General features: G+C 36.8%; 1 protein-coding gene across 1 annotated transcript in view; it reads right to left on the bottom strand.

Moving 5' to 3' along the window:
- The window catches only part of UBN2 (ubinuclein 2), a 58,353-nt gene that overhangs the window by 18,236 nt on the left and 20,528 nt on the right, over positions 1–19,589 (bottom strand). Inside the window, exons 4-12 of the mRNA XM_031552086.2 lie at positions 17,341–17,478; positions 16,194–16,306; positions 14,631–15,129; positions 11,209–11,279; positions 10,349–10,478; positions 8,881–8,999; positions 8,140–8,253; positions 6,601–6,744; positions 434–484 (exon numbers count right to left, since the gene is read on the bottom strand). Of these exons, the coding sequence (XP_031407946.2) occupies positions 434–484; positions 6,601–6,744; positions 8,140–8,253; positions 8,881–8,999; positions 10,349–10,478; positions 11,209–11,279; positions 14,631–15,129; positions 16,194–16,306; positions 17,341–17,478 (1,379 nt within the window). The remainder of the gene's footprint in view (positions 1–433; positions 485–6,600; positions 6,745–8,139; positions 8,254–8,880; positions 9,000–10,348; positions 10,479–11,208; positions 11,280–14,630; positions 15,130–16,193; positions 16,307–17,340; positions 17,479–19,589) is intronic.

The raw sequence follows: 19,589 nt of genomic DNA, 5'->3' as shown, positions 1-19,589 counted from the left end.
TTGAACTCTTATTGAATGAGGGCAACTCCTAAGAAGGACACAGCACTGTCCGAAAACGCTGAAAGTAAAATTTCACTAAGATACAAAACCTACTGTGTTTACAAAGATTTATGAGGAAAAGAACAAGAATTACTGGATTCAATATATTACGCTACACTGTCTAAATTTTGCTTGGTAGAGTGCTTTGGAATAATTTAAGGAAAAAGTGTTAGTCCACAAATATCCACATAAGTCATTCAGCCACTTCAAAACCAAGTTATAACATTCTTGTGATACTGTATTTCAGGTGTAAACCTGAATTAAACAATCAAACATTTATGAACATCATAAATGTCTTCAAACAAATCCCAAAATATCTCCGCTTTCTCCCCAAAAAGAGGTAGCATAAAGAGATACTATGTACTGAAGCTATTAATGAGCTATCAATACTCACGGAGCAGAAGTGAGATGATTGTGAACACTCCGGCTTTCCTTAAAAAGCATCCTGCAAGAGTGGTGAGAAAAGAAACATAAGATGACTCTATAGGGACAGACAGAACATGATCAGCTAATACTCAAGTACCTCTGAATTCTCAGAGAAATCTTTTATTTGTTTCTAAAGCAGCTGGTTGGTAGATTTTATCTGTACTGCTATCAAAATGCAGCTGCTGGCAGCCATAAAAAAACGAATGCTAAATAAAAAAATGGTTATGTTTATATTCAAAATACTTCGTTCAATGGCCAAGTAGAAGTGTGTGTAATGGAGTACTATGTCCTTCAGCAGGAAGGAAGTCCTGACTTCTCAGACCTCAAAAGCAAGCAGACTACTTCAAATATCAAATAAAGGATTATTTTAAACTCTTCACAAACTGATCACAGGCATGAGTTTTGTATTTGCTTTTTTTTTTTTTTTTAATGTTTCTTTGTTTGGTTGGTTTTTTTTGTTTGTTTGTTTTGTTTTAATGTAGAAAGAAGTCAGAACACAAGACTAGCTTATGTCTACTAGCCTTCAATATTTTGTACTGGCCATTGTGTACCACTCCTGTGACTTCTGCATTTACTCTCATATTTTACCACAGAGCCATTGACAAAGCTTCATGAAAGGTTAGAGTTGCTATGATAATCTTAACATTTTATGTGGTTTTATTCCCACATGATCGACTCCTGCTCAGTGATGTGAGAACAATTCCTTACCTGTACCTATACCTATACCTATACGATCTAAATGCAGCTATAAACAGACAGTTAATGAAAACTCCTTCCTCTCTGCTTCCAGGTAGACATACTGAACTAGTTTTCCTACATCACTGTCATCATGTTATCACTAACAACATGAACAGCTGTCTAAACAAGAGCTTTTCACCACTGAAAACATCCTGTAGAGCTGCAATGGTTATGAAAAATCCAAGCATCCACAAATCTCATGCAATGTGGCAAGAAGGCATTAACACAATCTTGTTACATTTCCAATGGCTTATTTTTCAGATTCAGTTTTCACATTTCATTCACCATACCAACCTCCAAATCTGTACAGCACCGTCTATGAAGAACATCAGGAAACAAAAGGAACATTCCCTATTCAATGCTTCACTGACTTATCCGGCTTCTCCAGAGCATTTCCCCTTGTGTCTCCTGCCCATTGCTTTGATTACTCCTTGATCTTTTTCATTTTGGGGCATGTGAGACACGATTAATTTGCAGTGTTATCCTTAAAGGCTCAAGACAAAGTTTAACTACCACTGGAACAGAAGTCCAGGATCCAGTACAAATAAAGGCAGCAAGAACATGCTTAGAAAACAATTTGTCCATTACATTCATATATTTAGCTATAACAACTGATGAGAGAGGTCAGTATGACATTGCCTCTCTGACACATCTTCAACTGTGCTGCTTGACCTGTGAGAAATAAGTGGGCTGCAAGACTACTTGCAAGACCATCCCTCAGAAGATGAAACTCTGGGAATTTCAAGAAAGACCTTCTGTTCTTTTTGCTTCCTTTAAGCATGCACATATTTATATTACAGGCATTTTTAAAAGGGCATGGAATCAGCATGCAATCCATTTACAAAGAAATTATCACAGAATCACCAAGGTTGGAAAAGACCTCCAAGATTATTCAGTCCAACTGTCCAGCTATCACCACCATCTCCCACTAAATAATGTCCCTCGGAATCCAAGTGTTTCTTGAACACTTAGTAGGGTCAGTGAACCCACTGCCCCCCTGGGCATCCTGTTCCAGCGCCTGATCACTCTTTCAGAGAAGCTTTTCCAACATCCATCCTGAACCTGTCCTGGCATAACTTGAGGCCATTCCCGCTAGTCCTATTGCTAGTTATGTGGGAGAAGAGGCTGACCCTCACCTTATCACAACCTCCCTTCAGGTAGTTGTAGAGAGCGATAACATCTCCCCTGTGCCTTCTTTTCTCCAGACTGAACAATCCCAGTTCCCTCAGCCACTCCCCATAAGTCTTGTGCTCCAGACCACTTACAGCTCTGTTGCCCCTCTTTGGACACACTCCAGGGCCTCCATGTCTTCTGTGTAGTGAGGGGCCCAAAACTGAACACAGTACTCAAGGTGTGACTTCACCAGAGCTGAGTACAGGGGGATGATCTCTTCCCTACTCCTGCCGGCAACACTATTTGTGATACAAGCCAGGATGCCATTAACCTTCTTGGCCACACTGTTGGCTCATGTCCAGCCAAGCACTAATCAATATCCCCATGTCTGTTTCCTCTACACAGTCTTCCATCCACTCTGCCCCAAGCCTGTAGCATTGCCAAAGTGCAGGACTCAGAACTTGGTCTTGTTGAACTTCACAGAATCACAGAATCACAAGGTTGGAAACGACCTACAAGATCATCTAGTCCGACCGTCTTCTCATTACCACTGCTACCACAAGCTACTGAACCATATCTCGCAGCTCCTCATCCAGACGCCTCTTGAACACTGCCAGGGACGGCGACTCCACCACTTCCCTGGGCAGCCATTCCAGTGCCTGACCACTCTCCGAGAGAAAAAGTTTTTCCTCATGTCTAAACTTCATACCACTGGCCTCAGTCCAGCTATCCAGATCCCTCTGTAGGGCCTTCTTACCCCCTGCCAGATTGACAGTTCCTCCCAACTTGTGTCATCTGCAAATTTACTGAAGGTGCACTCAATCCCCTCATCCAGTTCATCAATAAAGGTATTGACATACCATTCATAATCAGTCACCATTCATCACTACTCGCTGGGCCTGGCCATCCAGCCAGTTCTTTACCCGGCAAAGAGAGTACATGCACAAGCCATGAGCCACCAACTTCTCCAAGAGAATACTGTAGGAGACAGTGTCAAAGACTTTGCTGAAGTCTAGGCAGACTACATCAACATTATGTGAAAAGGCTCTGAAGTCCTTAAGGATAAAAAGAATTTCTCTAAATCCATGAATATCAGTAAAACAGTCTCATTGGGTAGAGAATGGAAGTTTTACACACAGAAAAATAATATGACAAAGAACCACTGTAGTTACGACACACATCAACAGATGAACATGGTGCAGTTTAAAGTTATATTTGATACCTTACCTCATACTTCTACAATGAACAATGGGGAACATATGAGGGCTGCTCCGAAACAAATGTTCCTTGTTATATTATGTTGGCTCATGACACTAGAAGCAGATGCCTTTGGTACGGCAGTAGAAGCTGAACCTTCCCACCAACATTCTGTTACATGTTGCTGCCATGTGGCAGGTGGCACCAGGGAGACAGGCTGACAAAATGGCGTCTGACACAGAAGTGTCTATCAAGCAAAGGTGTGTCACTGAATTCCTCCATGCAGAAAAAACTGCACCCACTGACATTCATAGACACTTGTTGAACATTTATGGAGACCAAACAATGGATGTGAGCATGGTGAAGCAGTGGATGGCGTTTCAGCAGTGACAACACCAACATGAAGGACTAGCCACATTGTAGATGGCCATACCCAGCTGTCACACCATAAAATGAAGAATATCTTGACCAGCTCATCTGCACAGATTGGCTAATAGTGGTGACTATGTTGAAAAATACTGCTCTGTAGTTGAGAATTTGTTCTATCAAATAGAGATATTGTGGTCTTTGCATCTGTTGTACTTCCCATGGAAATGAATAGGAGGCATTACTTTCAGAGCAAACTACTTAATATGGTTGACTTTGCAAATTAAAAGTTTCCTTCATTTTAAGCCCACAAAATGCTATAGCCCTACCCTGATTAATAAGCATTTCTTATAAAATACATAGTAGGTCATTTTTAACATGACATACCTTCCCCCTATCTATTTTACACAGATCCTTCTCACTCAAGGCCAGATATAAAGATTCAAAAATATTAAAACTTCAGCATGAGAATCCCTATCCTAACATCCCAGATGTTCATACAGCATACAAACAAGAGATGCTGCATTATGAACTATTACTGAATGCTACAAGAAATATTTGCTTTTCCTTTTTCCATGCATAACTGCCCAGAAAGGCAGTGGAAAGGTCATCTGAACGTGATCCTGGGCTCTAGCTTGTTCAATCTGAGGAGGAGAGTTGGACAAAATGAGCACCATAAGTCCCTTCTCACTTCAGCCATTCCATGAAAGCAACTTCAATTTTAGAAGGTAAAAGCCATTCTGTGTGGATATATGCATATACATAAGGATATAAACACACACATTATGCAAACACTTATTTTAAGCTTGTCAGAAGCCATTGTGCCATTGTAAGAGCTTGTGCGCTGGGTGCACATCACACACATCATTGTTGTTTTTTATTTTTTATTTTTCTTAAGAACTGACAGAATAAAAGCAGTCGTTTTGCTTTCCGTGGCATGTAAGAACATGCAGCTTTCTGACAGAAGTACTGAAAGCGATGATACAACCTCTTCCAATTCTAACCATTACGCTTAATATGTTTTAACAAGATGGCTGACATTTGTGCTTTGAGACTGGTGCAGTTTAGTCACCGTCTATGGCATTTAGGCAGCGAGATAAAGATTTCAAATAACAGAAAGTACCTTCCTGGAATTAAGATTTTATCATTATGATCAAAGTAGGGAATATACATACAAAGATTGAAAACTAGAAGTAATACCTCCTTCAGACATCAAGCAGAATCATGAAGGTAATATACAAATTACATTTAGATCTAAAAAAATCAATGACTTAAAGGTAAAACTTAAAAAAATATGCTTGCTCAAGCTCTTCCAGTGTTTAAAGCAATCTCTCAATTCAAATACAGCAAAAACAGTGTGTAAACACAAAAATTATGGTATCCAAACAGTACAGTTGGTAAATGAACTGTTGCTGGTAACTCTTGATGGTGTTAAGGCAGCTCTTGTGTTTTCTGCTGTTTTTGTTTGTTTGGAAGGGATGACAGTTTGTTTTATTACTGAAACCACTTTTACAGTTGGTTTAAAACCTTATGAAACTTTACAGCACACTTATTCCATGAATAGGAGAGAACCATTTATGGCTTTCAAATTAACAATTCTGACATGCTTCACTGTATTCTGGGATTACCTCACACTATCATCTGACTACTTCACTACTACCACAACTGATCTCTCTGTATCTTGTCCTGATCTAAACCAGGATTCCACATCTCAACTGAATAAAATCTCAGAACAGATGACTTCTCATCAGTATATTTATCAGCAAATTTAGCACACAAAGTTAAAATCCTGAGCAGAAATAAAACAGCTGTATGCCATGGAGTGTAAAATTTCATTTGTTCCTTTCAGCAGTACTTAGCAAGCAGCTTATTGCATCCTTATCCTCTACACTGACTATTCTACAAACCACCTAAGTAGTTTTCACAACTCAATGCTGATTTGACTAATCTGCAATTGAAGTATTACTCAGCAAAACTGTTAGTATTGTTCTATTATTTAGGTTTTAAAATTAGGTCTAGATTTGAGGGAAGATTGTCTTCTGCAATGTGTGCTTCAGAAGAAAAGAATATCTCATCTGTGTTTGTCTCTCCTCTTGCACTTCATAATGCCTGAGAACTTTGTCAAATTTGACAATAACTGGTACTGCTCTCATCTCATTTCTATCCCTTTACATAATTGTTCTCTCAAGTCATATGGATCAAGAAATTGGTACGTTTTGAAATGCATCATCATAAAGCATCCCAATAGCATACAAGAAATAAGAGCACAACAACTTAAGTGTCTTCTAAAAATCTGATGTTGAAATTCCAACTTATAACGTTTTTGTAACACTGCTTCATCAGACTGCTTAAAACATACAGGCAACACTGCTTTTTCTATCATTTTACGTCACAGGTAAAGCTTCCCAAACAGTTGTTCTTTCTTCTCTCAATATTTCTCCAGAAAAAGGAGCATCAGGGACTACAAACTTCAGCAAATACAGTTTCCAGCAGATGACAAAAGTAAACAGATCTCCATGGAAAAAAAAAAATCTTTGCAAGCCTGAGAGCTAAAAAAAGAATAGAAACTTCATTTCTAAAAAAACTCATTCTTTTAAAATATGCCAGTTCCATGGACAATTTTGAAGTATTAAAAATACACTTTTGAGTTAAACCCATCACAATAAATAAGGTTCATAAAATAACACTGAAAGGAATGGATGTAAAAAGCAGGTATCTTACCTTGCCTGCATCCAGCCTTTAGGCCAAAGTGGTTTCACTTCTGTTTCCATAAAGGTCTTGAGGTAATCTTCAGCAGACTGACTTCTGTTTGGCTCTAGTTCATAGCATCCTAGCTTGATCTTGACAAGATTACACAACAAAGATCTGCAGAGGAGAATACAATGAATATATTGATACCAACTTTTCAAAAGCTCAGCACAAATAGAATGAGGAACACTGATACTGTACAGCTGCTGTTCATTGACAAGCAATTCTTTTTCCCATAGAAACAACTAACTTCAATTAAAAAAAATCAACAATCACACAAGTTGCTACTACAACTGTTCTCCTGTTCTCAGCAGACCATATAGCTCATTTCTTTTATGATTTTGTAATTAGTTTTACATCTTTGTTTCCTTTTAACTGAAAAATCTTCTCACTTTGCTCACAATAATCTTGATCTCATTCAAGACAGATAATGTCTGAAGGCATGTGAAATCTGTTCTACGCTGAATTATTATTTCAACAGAACACTTTCTGGCATGGATATTGTCTTTAAAAATATAAAAGTGGACAGAGCTAAGTAACATCGACTCTTCTGAGCCTCATGAAATTAAAAACAGATTAAAATACTCATTTTTAAATATCTCTTCAAGTATCCTGGTTAAACCAAAACACCAGGTCAGCTAAAGCTGTATTTATATATATGTAATCAGCATATATAATACAAAATGTAGCCATAAAAATATATAGTATACATGATATATTCCATGAAACTTGCTTCCCTGTTCTCTTAACACATTATAGATAAAAAAAAAGATTCAAAGTGAGAAGTTCAGCAGCCCCTTTTACTAATATTTATACCTGTTCAAAAATCAATTTAGAACTTGCATAAGCAAGTACTAAATTAGAGGGATCTGTCTGGTTAAAAGCCTGATATTCTTCAAATAATCTAAATAATCTAATTTTTCAGTAAAAGCTACTCTGGGAAACAAAAAGGAGAATTCAGCATTTCAGATGGGTGTGTTGTTCCTAAGAGACAACAGAATTTGTGTTCTAAGGTAACAGGATGGGTTAAGATTCATGCAGTCTGGATGCTGGCTTTCCCAAGGACTGGGAAACTTGCCCAAACAGCACACCCGATTTTGGTTCTCTATTCTATTGTAGCCCAAGTTTTACCACTCACTAAGTGACAGCTTTTTGTGACATCCCCAGAATGGTGTGAAGCAGGTGCAACTCTGCTTACACCTCTATTCTTTGCTTCAAAAAGCCCATGGTTCTGTGTCCAGGAAAATTCTCCTGTATTTGGATAAAGTACATGAGCAAGCAATGAAAAAAGGGTTGGGCATGGGATGATCTTGCCTTTCAAGTTAAAGAAAAGCATGTTTACACTGCAGCATTTTAGCTTGCCTATTTTGCCTCTTAACATTTCCCCAAACTTCTAAACACATGTACTTCTGATAATGATTATTTATTAAACAATACTATGTAACAACACTCTCTGCCAAGACTTTAACACGAGATCAGGAAAAAATGTTGGTGGAAAATGTAGTTTCTCACCTTACTGTGTCATCCCAATGAAACTTCTTTCTGGGCCCCACAATCCTCTTTCCAGGTTTCTCATCATCATCTTCCTCTGATCCATTTTTCTCTCGTTCATCTTCTGTTTGCAACCTACATTTAAAACAATTGCTTTCTTTATAGATATACAACATATAAAATGTTTCATTGAAGAAGTACTGTGTTAGATGTTAAGTAAAAAGAGGATCCATCTTCACACTCTAGCTATACCCTCCCTGAAAGGGCACATTTTATCTACTCCCTCTCCTCACTGCTCCACAATCTTCCAATATAGATAAAGACGACACACTGTATGGATCCCAAGGATGCTGACTCTAAGTTTAATGTAGTGCTTTCTCCTGGGAAATGCAAAGATGCTGATTAATCTACTAATGCTTCTCTGAGACTAAATCAGTTAACCATGCGGGAAACAACTAAAATATAAAAAAAACCAGAAGAATTATGAATTTGAACACATGCTCCTATTTTCATTAGTCCAGCACATTGATTATGCCCAATCTCCTTCTCACAATTCACAATTTCTTTCTCTCAAAATCTATTTCATTCAGTTAATGAAATTTCTTTCTATAGTCAGGTGATGACATCACTGAAACAATACCATATACTTTGTACAACTCAACTAGAGCTCAATGCTTTGCTGAGCTCAGAGAATGAAGGACATGGAAGCATGATTACAGGTAAACTCTAAAATGTGAACATGCAGATCCCAGAAATACTTACTTGGCATTCTTAGCTAGGTTACGGGCCTGACAATCCTCTTGATATTTGCATAACTGTTCAGGCATGACGTTACTGACAGCTAGTTTCAACTTCTGCAGTGGTTCTCTCAAGCGGTCATCCTGCGATAAAAGAAACACCAAATTAGTCCTATCAGATGCAATATAAAAATAAGATAATTGCTCTGAAATTATTTCTCTCTCACTCCCAATAGGCTATACTGTTGTACTGAACAGGATTCAAACATCACATAGAAAGTACTGCTGCAGGCAATAGTTAGCACTGGAAATATTAATGCATGCATTTGAAATTTCTCATACAATTAATACAGTCTTGAGACCAGAAACGATGAAAGATAGTCACAAGGAAACAAGTCATGAACATCCCAAAACATTATAACAATCTCATTTAATAATCCTTCCAAATCAAAATATGGAATAAAACCTCAGGGAAAAAGCAAAAAGACTTGACTGATGAACACTTATATTTTTAAAAAAGTATATGATGAATGAAGTCTCCAAAAACTCTGTAGTGTAATAGTATCTTCAGTAATGATCAAAACCTATGTATTCAATTGCCTATGTATTAGATTATTACTAGAAATAATTTTTTTACGTGCTTCAAAGGCAAGGACTATGAATTTAAATTAGTCTCCAGATATTAAGAATTCCAAAAATTAAGCTGAAATAAAAATATGTACTTCCTTGCATTTTAAATTCTCTTCCATACCTTGGAACCACATCCTGGTTGGAAGTAGATTATATTTAAGGTCCCTTCCAACTCAAACCATTCTATGATTCTATGATCTTCCAACTTTGTGTTCTCAGTCCTGTTTTATATCCTGTATTATATCTTAATGCTTAGTGTAGAAATAGCATATGAAATTGATTTCCTACTCAGCAGGTTCTGAATTCTCACACCCTCAGATCCTCTGCAAGATCTAGTTCTGAATCTCATCTAAAGAACCATTTAAGGACCCTTCAGATCATAGAAACCTTTTTTAATTTTGAACTGAAACACACAATCTTTAAGAGGAAGGAAGCTGCAAATGAAGCAAAGTACTTGTAAGATTTAGAAGCAGCATACATGCACAAATATTACAGGCTGGTCATCTATAATCCATATACTCATTTTTTTTCCTAACACAAAAACGAATGCAACAGTAATTTTTAGTCTGTCATAACCACAGTAATTGTGGCTCTCTAGTTCTCTTGCTTTTTATCTACTCTGTAAAACTATCCAGCTTTCAATACAAAAGCATTTAATTCCCAGAACAGGAAAGACTAAAATACTTAAAATATTTGTCCTTAAAGTAGTGACAAGAGCAGACAAAAAAGCATTTATGCTGATCTAGCAATTGATACAGAATCTTTTCCTTTACTTGAGACAATGGCTGTTGCTCTACTCTGCTGCATTCTATCCTTACTGTTACATATTTGACTCACACTGGAGCTACTCTCCCCCCCGTTACCTGGACATTGAGGTGTAACTTCTTCAGACGCTTTATCAGTGTGTCCTTATTGCATGGCACAAAAGCCTCAAGGTGAGAGTACACTCCATTGCGGATGGCAGGATTTATCTCCTGTAACTGTAGCTCAATACTGACAAACAAACAAGAGACAGCCAACCAGTGAGGTACTCCAAGATGAAGATGACTACTGAACAAAAACCTAATGAAGCTTCGTATGCATAACATTCTAGCTATGCATACTTCAAATAGCAGCCTGGGATATATTGTCAGATTTGTTAAACGAACTTTTTAGAAAAAAAGTAGTCTTAATGGTAAGAAACCATTCCAAAAAAAGACTTTCAGATGCATACTTCCCCAGCAACACTGAATGCTGCTATCCGAATTTTATTTATTCCTGCAGTTTCACATCAATATTGGTAATATTTTGGCTGCTAGTCTTCTAGAGATTACTTCTTTTTATTACTTAATATTACTAAAGACATAAAACCTTACATGTTAAATGCTTAGCTGAAGGATTATAGAATAGGAAGAGTCAGCATTTTTCTTCATGAAAGCTAAAGGTGTTTTGATTTATGAAGATGTGGGACAGCAAGAAAAAATGGCAAATTTGTTGAATTTTACACATGAAGTCAAGGACACAGGGCACTACAAAACACTTTACAGTGGAGAAAGACAGACAGATAGTCATGACAGGAATTGTATTCATATATAAGTCTCTTTACCTAATTACTAGCTCAGACTGATCTACCTTCATTGAGTTTTAAGGGCTTTGTTGGAACAAACTCAACAATACTTCCTCTTCTGTACTTTTCCTTTCACCCCATTTCCAAAAAGGAAAGGTTGTACAGATAAGCACTTACTCCAGCAGAATATTATTCATGTCTTGTGTGAAAAACTTCTTCCTGCCTTCTTCATCAAACATCTTGGCAGCCTGAAAATACAGCAAAAAAAAATATTCAGAAGTTCACGGATGTCATTTTAATCTCAACATTTGCAGCTTTACTTTTACAGCTATATCATACTCTTATTTTTCAGTGAACAGCATTGCTAGGAAAAAAAGTCCGCTATTCTTAACTACTTAGAAAAGGTGCAGGTTACAATCATACTCAAATAACTCTTTGTTCTAGTGCACACAATCACTCTATTTAGAATCTGCCTGGATTGCTGATGTTTTTTCAATAACCCTAAAAAAAAAAAACCACACAGGGAGTGCAGTTTTATTATCTCAGTAGTACTGACGGCTTTAAAAAAAGCAGCATTGCTTGATGCTCCTCCCTGTATAACTTGTCAACATATCACCATTCTCCAAGTATAAAAGGCTCAGTTTCTTCCTCTGTTTATGTACCTTGCCCAGTTACAGTTTTCTAGCCTTTCTTGGATGCATCTAAACCTTTCCATGTGATTTCTACAATGGAACTGTGTATGCTATGAGTATGTCTCATCCCCATTTTCTGGTGCCGTTGAGCACTGTCTCCAACTTTGGGGCATGAAAACAGGAAAATCTTCCCCACTAACTCTTCAGTATTTTTGTCTGGGAAGGAAGGAAAAAAGCAAGTTAACTCATGTGTGCATTTCCTTTTATTAGAAGTTTTTACTAGTCTCTCAGGAATGCCTGTGTAGAATTCCTTTATCCTTGTTTCTTTCGCCTCGATTCTTACTGTCCACAAACAGCCACAAAAATGCCAACTCAATTCCTTGCACTGTTCAACAAAAACAAACAAACAAATAATAAAAAAACAAAAAGACAAAAAAAATCAGTAAAAACTGTCTACTCTTCTTCCACTCTAGAGATCCACGGAAGAGGGAAAAAAAAAAAAAAAAACTTCTAACGCTTACAGTCTCAGACATTCTAGCAATGGGACCTGAGAGTGAGTATCTGAAGAAGCTGAAAAAGTATATCCTTACAGAAATTTACGTAAAAATGTTATCATCATACTGTCTGACAAATACTGTGGGCAGTCAACTATGTGGCTGAGCAGCCAAATGAGAAAAGCTCTAATTTGTCTTTAAAGAATTTTAGTTAGCAATTTCTGACAACATAGGTCAATATTATAAATAAATGCAAGTGTTAACTTGACAAAATTCTTCCATTATTATTAAATACTTACTGTTTTTCCTTTTTGTAACTTATGTTAGAAAAAATACTTTCTGAGATTGTGAACTCTATATTGCACAGTAAAATAGGAGTCTGTTACTCCATCAGAAACTGTAAAGCAGACAACTGTCTTTGATCGTTTACCATTTCAGAACATATACTGTAGGCTTTTTAGTTCCTGTAAGGACTGCACTCCGCTCACTACCTTCTACTGTAATGTCATCTGCTGGGGGGATGGCACTATCTGTTTTAAGATTACTGAAGCAGTTTCTCTGCTAAAAAAACAAGAAAAGTTATAGATGTTTACAAGTGATAAGATACCAACAAGACAAGTCTGAAAGTCTTAGATCCAGTATCTTTAAGAACAATTAACACAAGGGTTATTAGCTTTTAGTCTATATAAAGTGGAAGGAAAGATATTTTGGCTTTCCAGTCCCGGGAGATCTTAAAACAATTTCATCGTTACGTTATCATACTTAACAGTGCTTCTGGTCTTTGAAAAGGATGAAATCAGCAGACTCAAGAAACACTGCTATCAATGTTGGGATTTTTGGTTCCAGAGATGGACTGTCTTGACAGTTACCATCACAACAGAGAACAGGCATTTTATTGCCTCCCTGCTTTGTGTGCAGTATTGTCCTCTGTCACAGTAATTCAGAATTACACAATTAGGAAACTAGAAGACATTAATTTACACAAGAAGATCAGGAAGCTTTCATTGTATATAGACAGCGTCTTCCTAAATTTTTTTTAATCTCTTACCTAGATATATCATAACTCCATTCATGGAACATAGCTTACCTTTCTTTGCATTAAAGAGCACTAAAGATGTGAATCTGATAAATGCCTGGAAAAAAACTGCATAGGAGCTTTTTTTTTTTAATTCATTTGTCACTGATAACATGCCAGTTGAAGGCAATTTGTAGAAGGCAAGGAAGCTGCAGTCTTTAAGTCACTACACAGTCTAGTTCTTCCCCGAGTCTACATGTAGTATTGCTCTGCTCAGCCAGCACCAAACTTCCAGAAAACATGACCAGAAATAGACGACCGTAGAATTAACTTTAATTCAGTTTTCTGTTGGAAAACCTCTCTTCCAACTGGATGGGGCTTTTTAATGAAATAGCGTGAAGTTGGGACAGGCAGCTAACACTTCCTTAATTTTGGCCTAATCCAGTTCTACTGCTGTTTTGCTAGAAACTTATTGAAAAATTAACCTGAAATTTTGAAGGCTGACAATCCTCTCACTCACTTTAGTGACAATCAAATCCTCATTCATATTTAGCTATGGACATCTTAAAACAACTAAGAATATTCTATAATGTTTATATACAGCTAAGATTGAGTAATGATAACTATGATGTTTAAGTAACAGCAGAGCAAGCTCTGCTGCTGTCACTATGAAGAAAACTGCAGTTTAACTACTACTATAAAACTTACTCTAGAGTAAGGAAAAGCTGCAATTTATTCTGAGTAAGGAAAAACTGCACTTTATTCTGAGTAAGGAAAAACTGCACAGGTAAGATCAGAATCTGAACAATCAAATAACAATTTTCTTCTCCACATTCACATAACATCCACAACTGAAACAAGGAGCATATAATATCTTAACAGCTCTGAGCCCTTTCAGTAAGCTATGGGGATGTTTGTAAGCTGGGAACTTATCGTTTTTCATTAATATTTTTTGAGACTCCATTGCAACCTTTCAGAAGAAACCACTCAGTTCCCACCCCTCCAACCCCACCTTTCAAACTGGGAAGTTCATGTAATTTGTGTTACAAAGGGAGAATTCCAGACTGACATTAGATTGTAAACTACAATAGTATTTGAGGCTTCCTCTTTAAACTGGTGGGGAAGCATAAACTCATAAATATTAATAATTTAAGTAACTAATTCAAGTCAAAATTAACAGTGATATTCCCATTATGGAATAAAACATTACAATTTGTTGAACATGTTAAGATTCAGTAGAAAACCTTGTCTCCACTGTGAAACAAACACCGTCTCAACTATTGAGGTGCATCACCTCTAGGTCCATTTTTATCTGAGTATAAATAAAACCACTGACATTAATTCTACATTTTTAGCATTTCAACCAGCAATTCAAGGATGACAACTCAGATCCTAAATATTCTTCCTCCTTCTCTCAGATTCTTGACTGCAAGCCGTCACTACTGAGTTCATACTTACTGTTCGAAGATCTCCAATGCGCTTTTCAAGTAGCATAGGCAGACCTTCTGGGAGGGCAGGCACCTGCTTGGGTGTCATGACCTGAGAGGTGTAGGTTGCATGAGTGACATTTCCATTTTCTCCTGACAGCTCAGATACTGGGCTGCCATCAGAAGTGCCATCAAGCAACTTGTCAAAGTCAATGTCTCCCAACATCTCCAGGGCACTTTCAGTTTCTTGCAGGAGATCACGTTCATTTGTGCTACCAAAAATGGAGAGGACAGGATCGCTGATCTTAAGATTCAAGTCAGAGATATCATTTCCTGCACTGAGAGAGGAAGAAGGAATTTTACTAGGGGTAGAGGTCGCAATAGTCACTGGAGGTTTTGGACTAGATTCCTTCTTCCTCATGGCTTCCTTCTCCTTTTGAAATTTACGGATCATGGCAGCCAGAGAGAGCGAATCTTTATAAAATTTCTTTTTCTTCTTTTCAGACTTGTGTGAATTTAAGGCCATTACTCTGTGGAGGAAAGAAATATTTCATTAGAATGGCAAATGACTTTGTCAAAGGTGACTAAGGCCTTGAAAAAACTGGGAGTTTAGAACTATTAAAAAAAAAAAAACACTGGGAGTTTAGAACTATTCCATCTTCAGGCTCTTCCACCAGCTACCTCAAACCCCTGCTTGTCATATGATTTCACAATCTTCAACTGAAGCTCTGTTTTGTTGTTGTCGTTGTTTTTAACTATGTTACATATACCTCAAGAAAAAGTTCATTTACACTACACTTCTCATCTACACTTCTCAACTTGAAGTTAGACTTACAGTGAGATGGACACTGCTAGAACACAAACTTGCCTATCAGACTCCAGAACAGTAGCAGGTTACTTAAAGTTTAGGCACGCCACATATATGTAAAAAATTCACTCCACTAAGTATTTTTACATGCAGGCTCAACATTTACATGCCACTCAAACTGAACGTTTAACCCCCAGTCCTTGTACTTGATTAAAAAAAAAACAACCAAAACAGGTTTTCAATACCAACTGAATATCTACAATAAGACTATGTTCACTCAAGGAGAGTTTTCCAGAATCCAATTAAAAATCCTATCATCTTACAAGGCTATCAACCTTCCATGCTAGCCTCAAAACACAGGAAAGTACACAAAAATTAATAAGAAATATGTAAAATAATGAAGCTATATTTACAGTTTCCCAGAATAGAAATCTAGGGATAGGAAGCTATTTTTCATTAGAAGGTAGAAAACAAAGATGTAATTCTTACTATCAGAAAACTCTGTGTAGAAGAATGATTGATAATACTATTCACAGACTCAAAATTTCTGTATTTTCCATAATTGATTTTTTCCCTCATTCTCATCCCCCAAAATTTTGAAAGTTAATCTGGAGGATGTTTATGCAAAAAAACCCCGAAAACATTCCAGACCAAAATCTATTAGCTATTAAATATGAATTAACAATACCAAATCCTAAACAGCTGCAATAATCTCACCATGGCATGAAAATCTCAGAAACATACTTTGTATACAATTCAGTATTTTATTTAAAGAAAGAAACCTACCCCAACTGCTTAGGAACTTTCATTTTCCGAGGCTTCTTCTCCTTTTCCATCCCTTCATCTTTCCGCTTGCGCTTCTTCATTCCACGATCTTCACTTTCTTTTAACTTTGCTATCTACAAAACAAATTAAATACAGGATTATTTAATAATTCTTCCATCAAAAAACATTTTTATAGCAAGAAACATCTAATTTTCCTTACTCTTTCCAATTGGGAACCATAAAAAATATCTTGATGCGTGTGAAAGCAAACAGTACAACTGGATTCACAGCAATAATACCAGTTACTGATAATTCTCCAACATTACTTTTTTTGAGGTACAAGTAGACTGTCACATAGCCTCTCTGTGTAGAATTTGGAAGACCAAATTCTCCATTCCTATATAATGCAATATGGCATATTTTTCTGGCTATTCAGATCAGTGGCCTCTCCAAATTTCTTGGCCATCCCTAGCTTACTTTCTGAGGCTGGCTGGGAAAGCTGAATGGTGGAAGGGAAGGGAGGGGGTGAAAAAAAATCTTCATACTGCGCTGTTGTTATGCAGCAACAGTCAAAACACTGCTGTTTTATCAGCACAGCAATAAGTTACAAATACAAATCCTAACACCATAAGGGCTTGTACGAAAAAATTTTCAGCACACAGTACAGTACGCTTTTTGTGAAACATGCAGCATATACATACAGACATACACATACATCTTTTAATATAGCTATTTCTATGTTGTGGATTTATTTTATCAGCCATTTTCTTTTAACTGCTATTCTGAGTATCAAGAACATTTAAAATCCTATTTTCTACAGAATTACAAAAGTAATGTTGGAAAAATTATGTTTTCATTTTAGGAATAAAATTCTTATATAACTAAGTAGTTATGTGTCACTTACTTAAGATGGATGGACACAAATTGTAAGCCTGCCTGAACAGGTGATTAATCTTCCAAGACTGGACAGTCTATGGGCATCTGGGCATCCTGACTTATTTCCTAAATGCTTATGCAATAGCCACAAAACAGAGACTGCAGTAAGGCAGTACCATATATCACTCTGCTTTCAGTCTCTTCATCTAAGGCATTTAAGCATACCAAATCTTTTTTGATGCCCACCTAATTCATTGCCCACTGTATAAAAAGCACAATTAATACCACTCACTTTCGGTGGCCTATGCTTTTTGTCCTCTGCAAAGTCATCATCCTCTGAGTCAGATGCCTGGCGGAACTGCAGGGTACCAGTGTTGATATAAAACCCTCCATATTTGGTTGTCAGGGATGCAGGAACCAATTCATCATACTGGCACAAAAAAAAAAAAAAAAAAAGAGTTTATCATCATCACTTCAAATGTGTATGTAGTTCACTTACCACTCCCTATACATGAATATCTGTACAGAATTACATAAGCACTGCCTGCTAGCATAAATCAGGATAGTAATACTATTGAAAAGCTTACTGGACAGGGAACAGAATACTAATATCACAGAATCACCTCTGTACTTTTAAAATCACACCTTGATCTTGGAAAAAAAGATTACAACATTAAAAAAAGAAACAGCTTTGCTTTCTGAAGGAAGTGAAGACAGGCCTTTTCTCCCTTTAGAGAGAATATTTCCAATTTCTTATCTTTGACAGCATGTTACCTTATGCTAGAAGGTAAAATCTCATGATACATAAACTATACGGACGACTATGCACCACCTGCCTAGGAGCAGTTTCACTGTTTACAAGTTGATTTTGTCCTTGCAATAGCTAAGCACATTGTGAATTGTTTTTGTCTACAACAGCCTTACATCCATAGCAGCAACGTCACCAATTTAAAACGCATTTTGTAAAAATACTGCCTCTACTGATTTCACATTGTGTCATATGTTCACTGAATATCCTTCAATTTTATCAGAGAATGCATACTTCAAACTAACAATGTTTTCTAATAACACTTCCTGTTACTCAAACATTTGTAATTGGTCCTTTAGTTATCTGCAAGTGATAACTACAAAGTTATTTTCAGAGCTCATTTCTTGCATGTTTTGAAAAAAGATAACAATCTGAACAGCCTCACTCTGCAAAGGAAGAAGTCTAAACTATTTCAGAATTTTGCAAAACTGGATATTGTTATACCCAGGAAATAGAACTGAAACAATAGACATACTTGTTTTTGTAAAACAAGCATAAAGAACTTCCTGGATTATACGCTTTGTTTAATGGAAATAGGCACAGCAACGCTCTTCTTCTTCCTGATTAGTTTTCATTAATACAGAACTCTGCAGTGCACTTGGCATGCTCAGACTGTTCCAACAAACTTTCTATTCCTTAACAACTCACAGTACCTGCATTAAAAAAAAAAACCTTTTCTTACTAGGTTCTCTGTTCATTTGCTAAAATTGCTACGACACGTTCCACAAAGTATTTTCAAACATCTGTTAATTTCTATGATACATCTTGTTAACAACAAATAGTAAAAAATCAAAGGTGGTGAGCTTGATCAACAACAAATAGAAGCAATAGCCTGTTTAGAGGCATAAAACCAAAATGCCTAAGTCTTACAAAGTACCAAAAAGATACAGTGACATTTAAATGACTGAGAGTTGGTTTCTTCCCTTCTTCTGAAGGGAATGGTGTGAGATTTTGACACATCCTAGAGGTACGTACTCTGGCAGAAAAAAAAGTCTACTCTGAGTTACAGCTGTAAGCAATAAATGTTTACTAGCAAGACCAAATGATTAAGTAGGACAGTGAAGAGGGAAACAACGTGTTTGCTATTTTGAATAGTGAGCCAGTAGGCCTTTCACTGCTTGCCTGCTAAGAGCTGATACATCCCAGAATTCAACAGGTTGAAAAAATTACTAGGGCAAGTACACACATTTTTAACTGCCACGCCAGTAAATGGAGATCTGAGATCACTCACAGGAAGGGAACACACACAGGGCAACGCAGTCAGTTACCAGGTTAGTCCATTCCCCCTGCACAGATGTAATATATACTGAATGTATATGTATATATGTAATATATACTGAAGATACAATTGGAGACAGTTTAAGAACTACAAAATTTGCACCACCAAAAGCATGAAGACAGAAGAGTTATATCCATAAGAGGAAAACAATTAACAAGCACTTAGACCAGTAAGTTGCATGGAACAGCCTGAACTTGGAACTATACATGGATTTGATCTGAGTAAACAGTTAGAAATTTCACTGAGTCATCATCTTTATCTTCTTGGAACGGAAGGTTTAACATGCAGTACAGGAGCACAAAAAAAAAAAAAAAAAGCAGTGACAGGATCTATGAAATACTCTGAGATCGCATGTAAGACTAGTGAAAGAAAGCAGGAGACTATTAAATAGACAAACTGAAAGCAAAGTGATTTAGTTATGGACTTGTCATTCACCTTAAAAGACCAGGGCAAT

This window comes from Meleagris gallopavo, chromosome 1 (genome assembly GCF_905368555.1).
Source record: "Meleagris gallopavo chromosome 1, MGAL_WU_HG_1.1, whole genome shotgun sequence".
NCBI lineage: Eukaryota > Metazoa > Chordata > Aves > Galliformes > Phasianidae > Meleagris > Meleagris gallopavo.
This window is presented reverse-complemented; position numbering and strand designations above follow the sequence as displayed.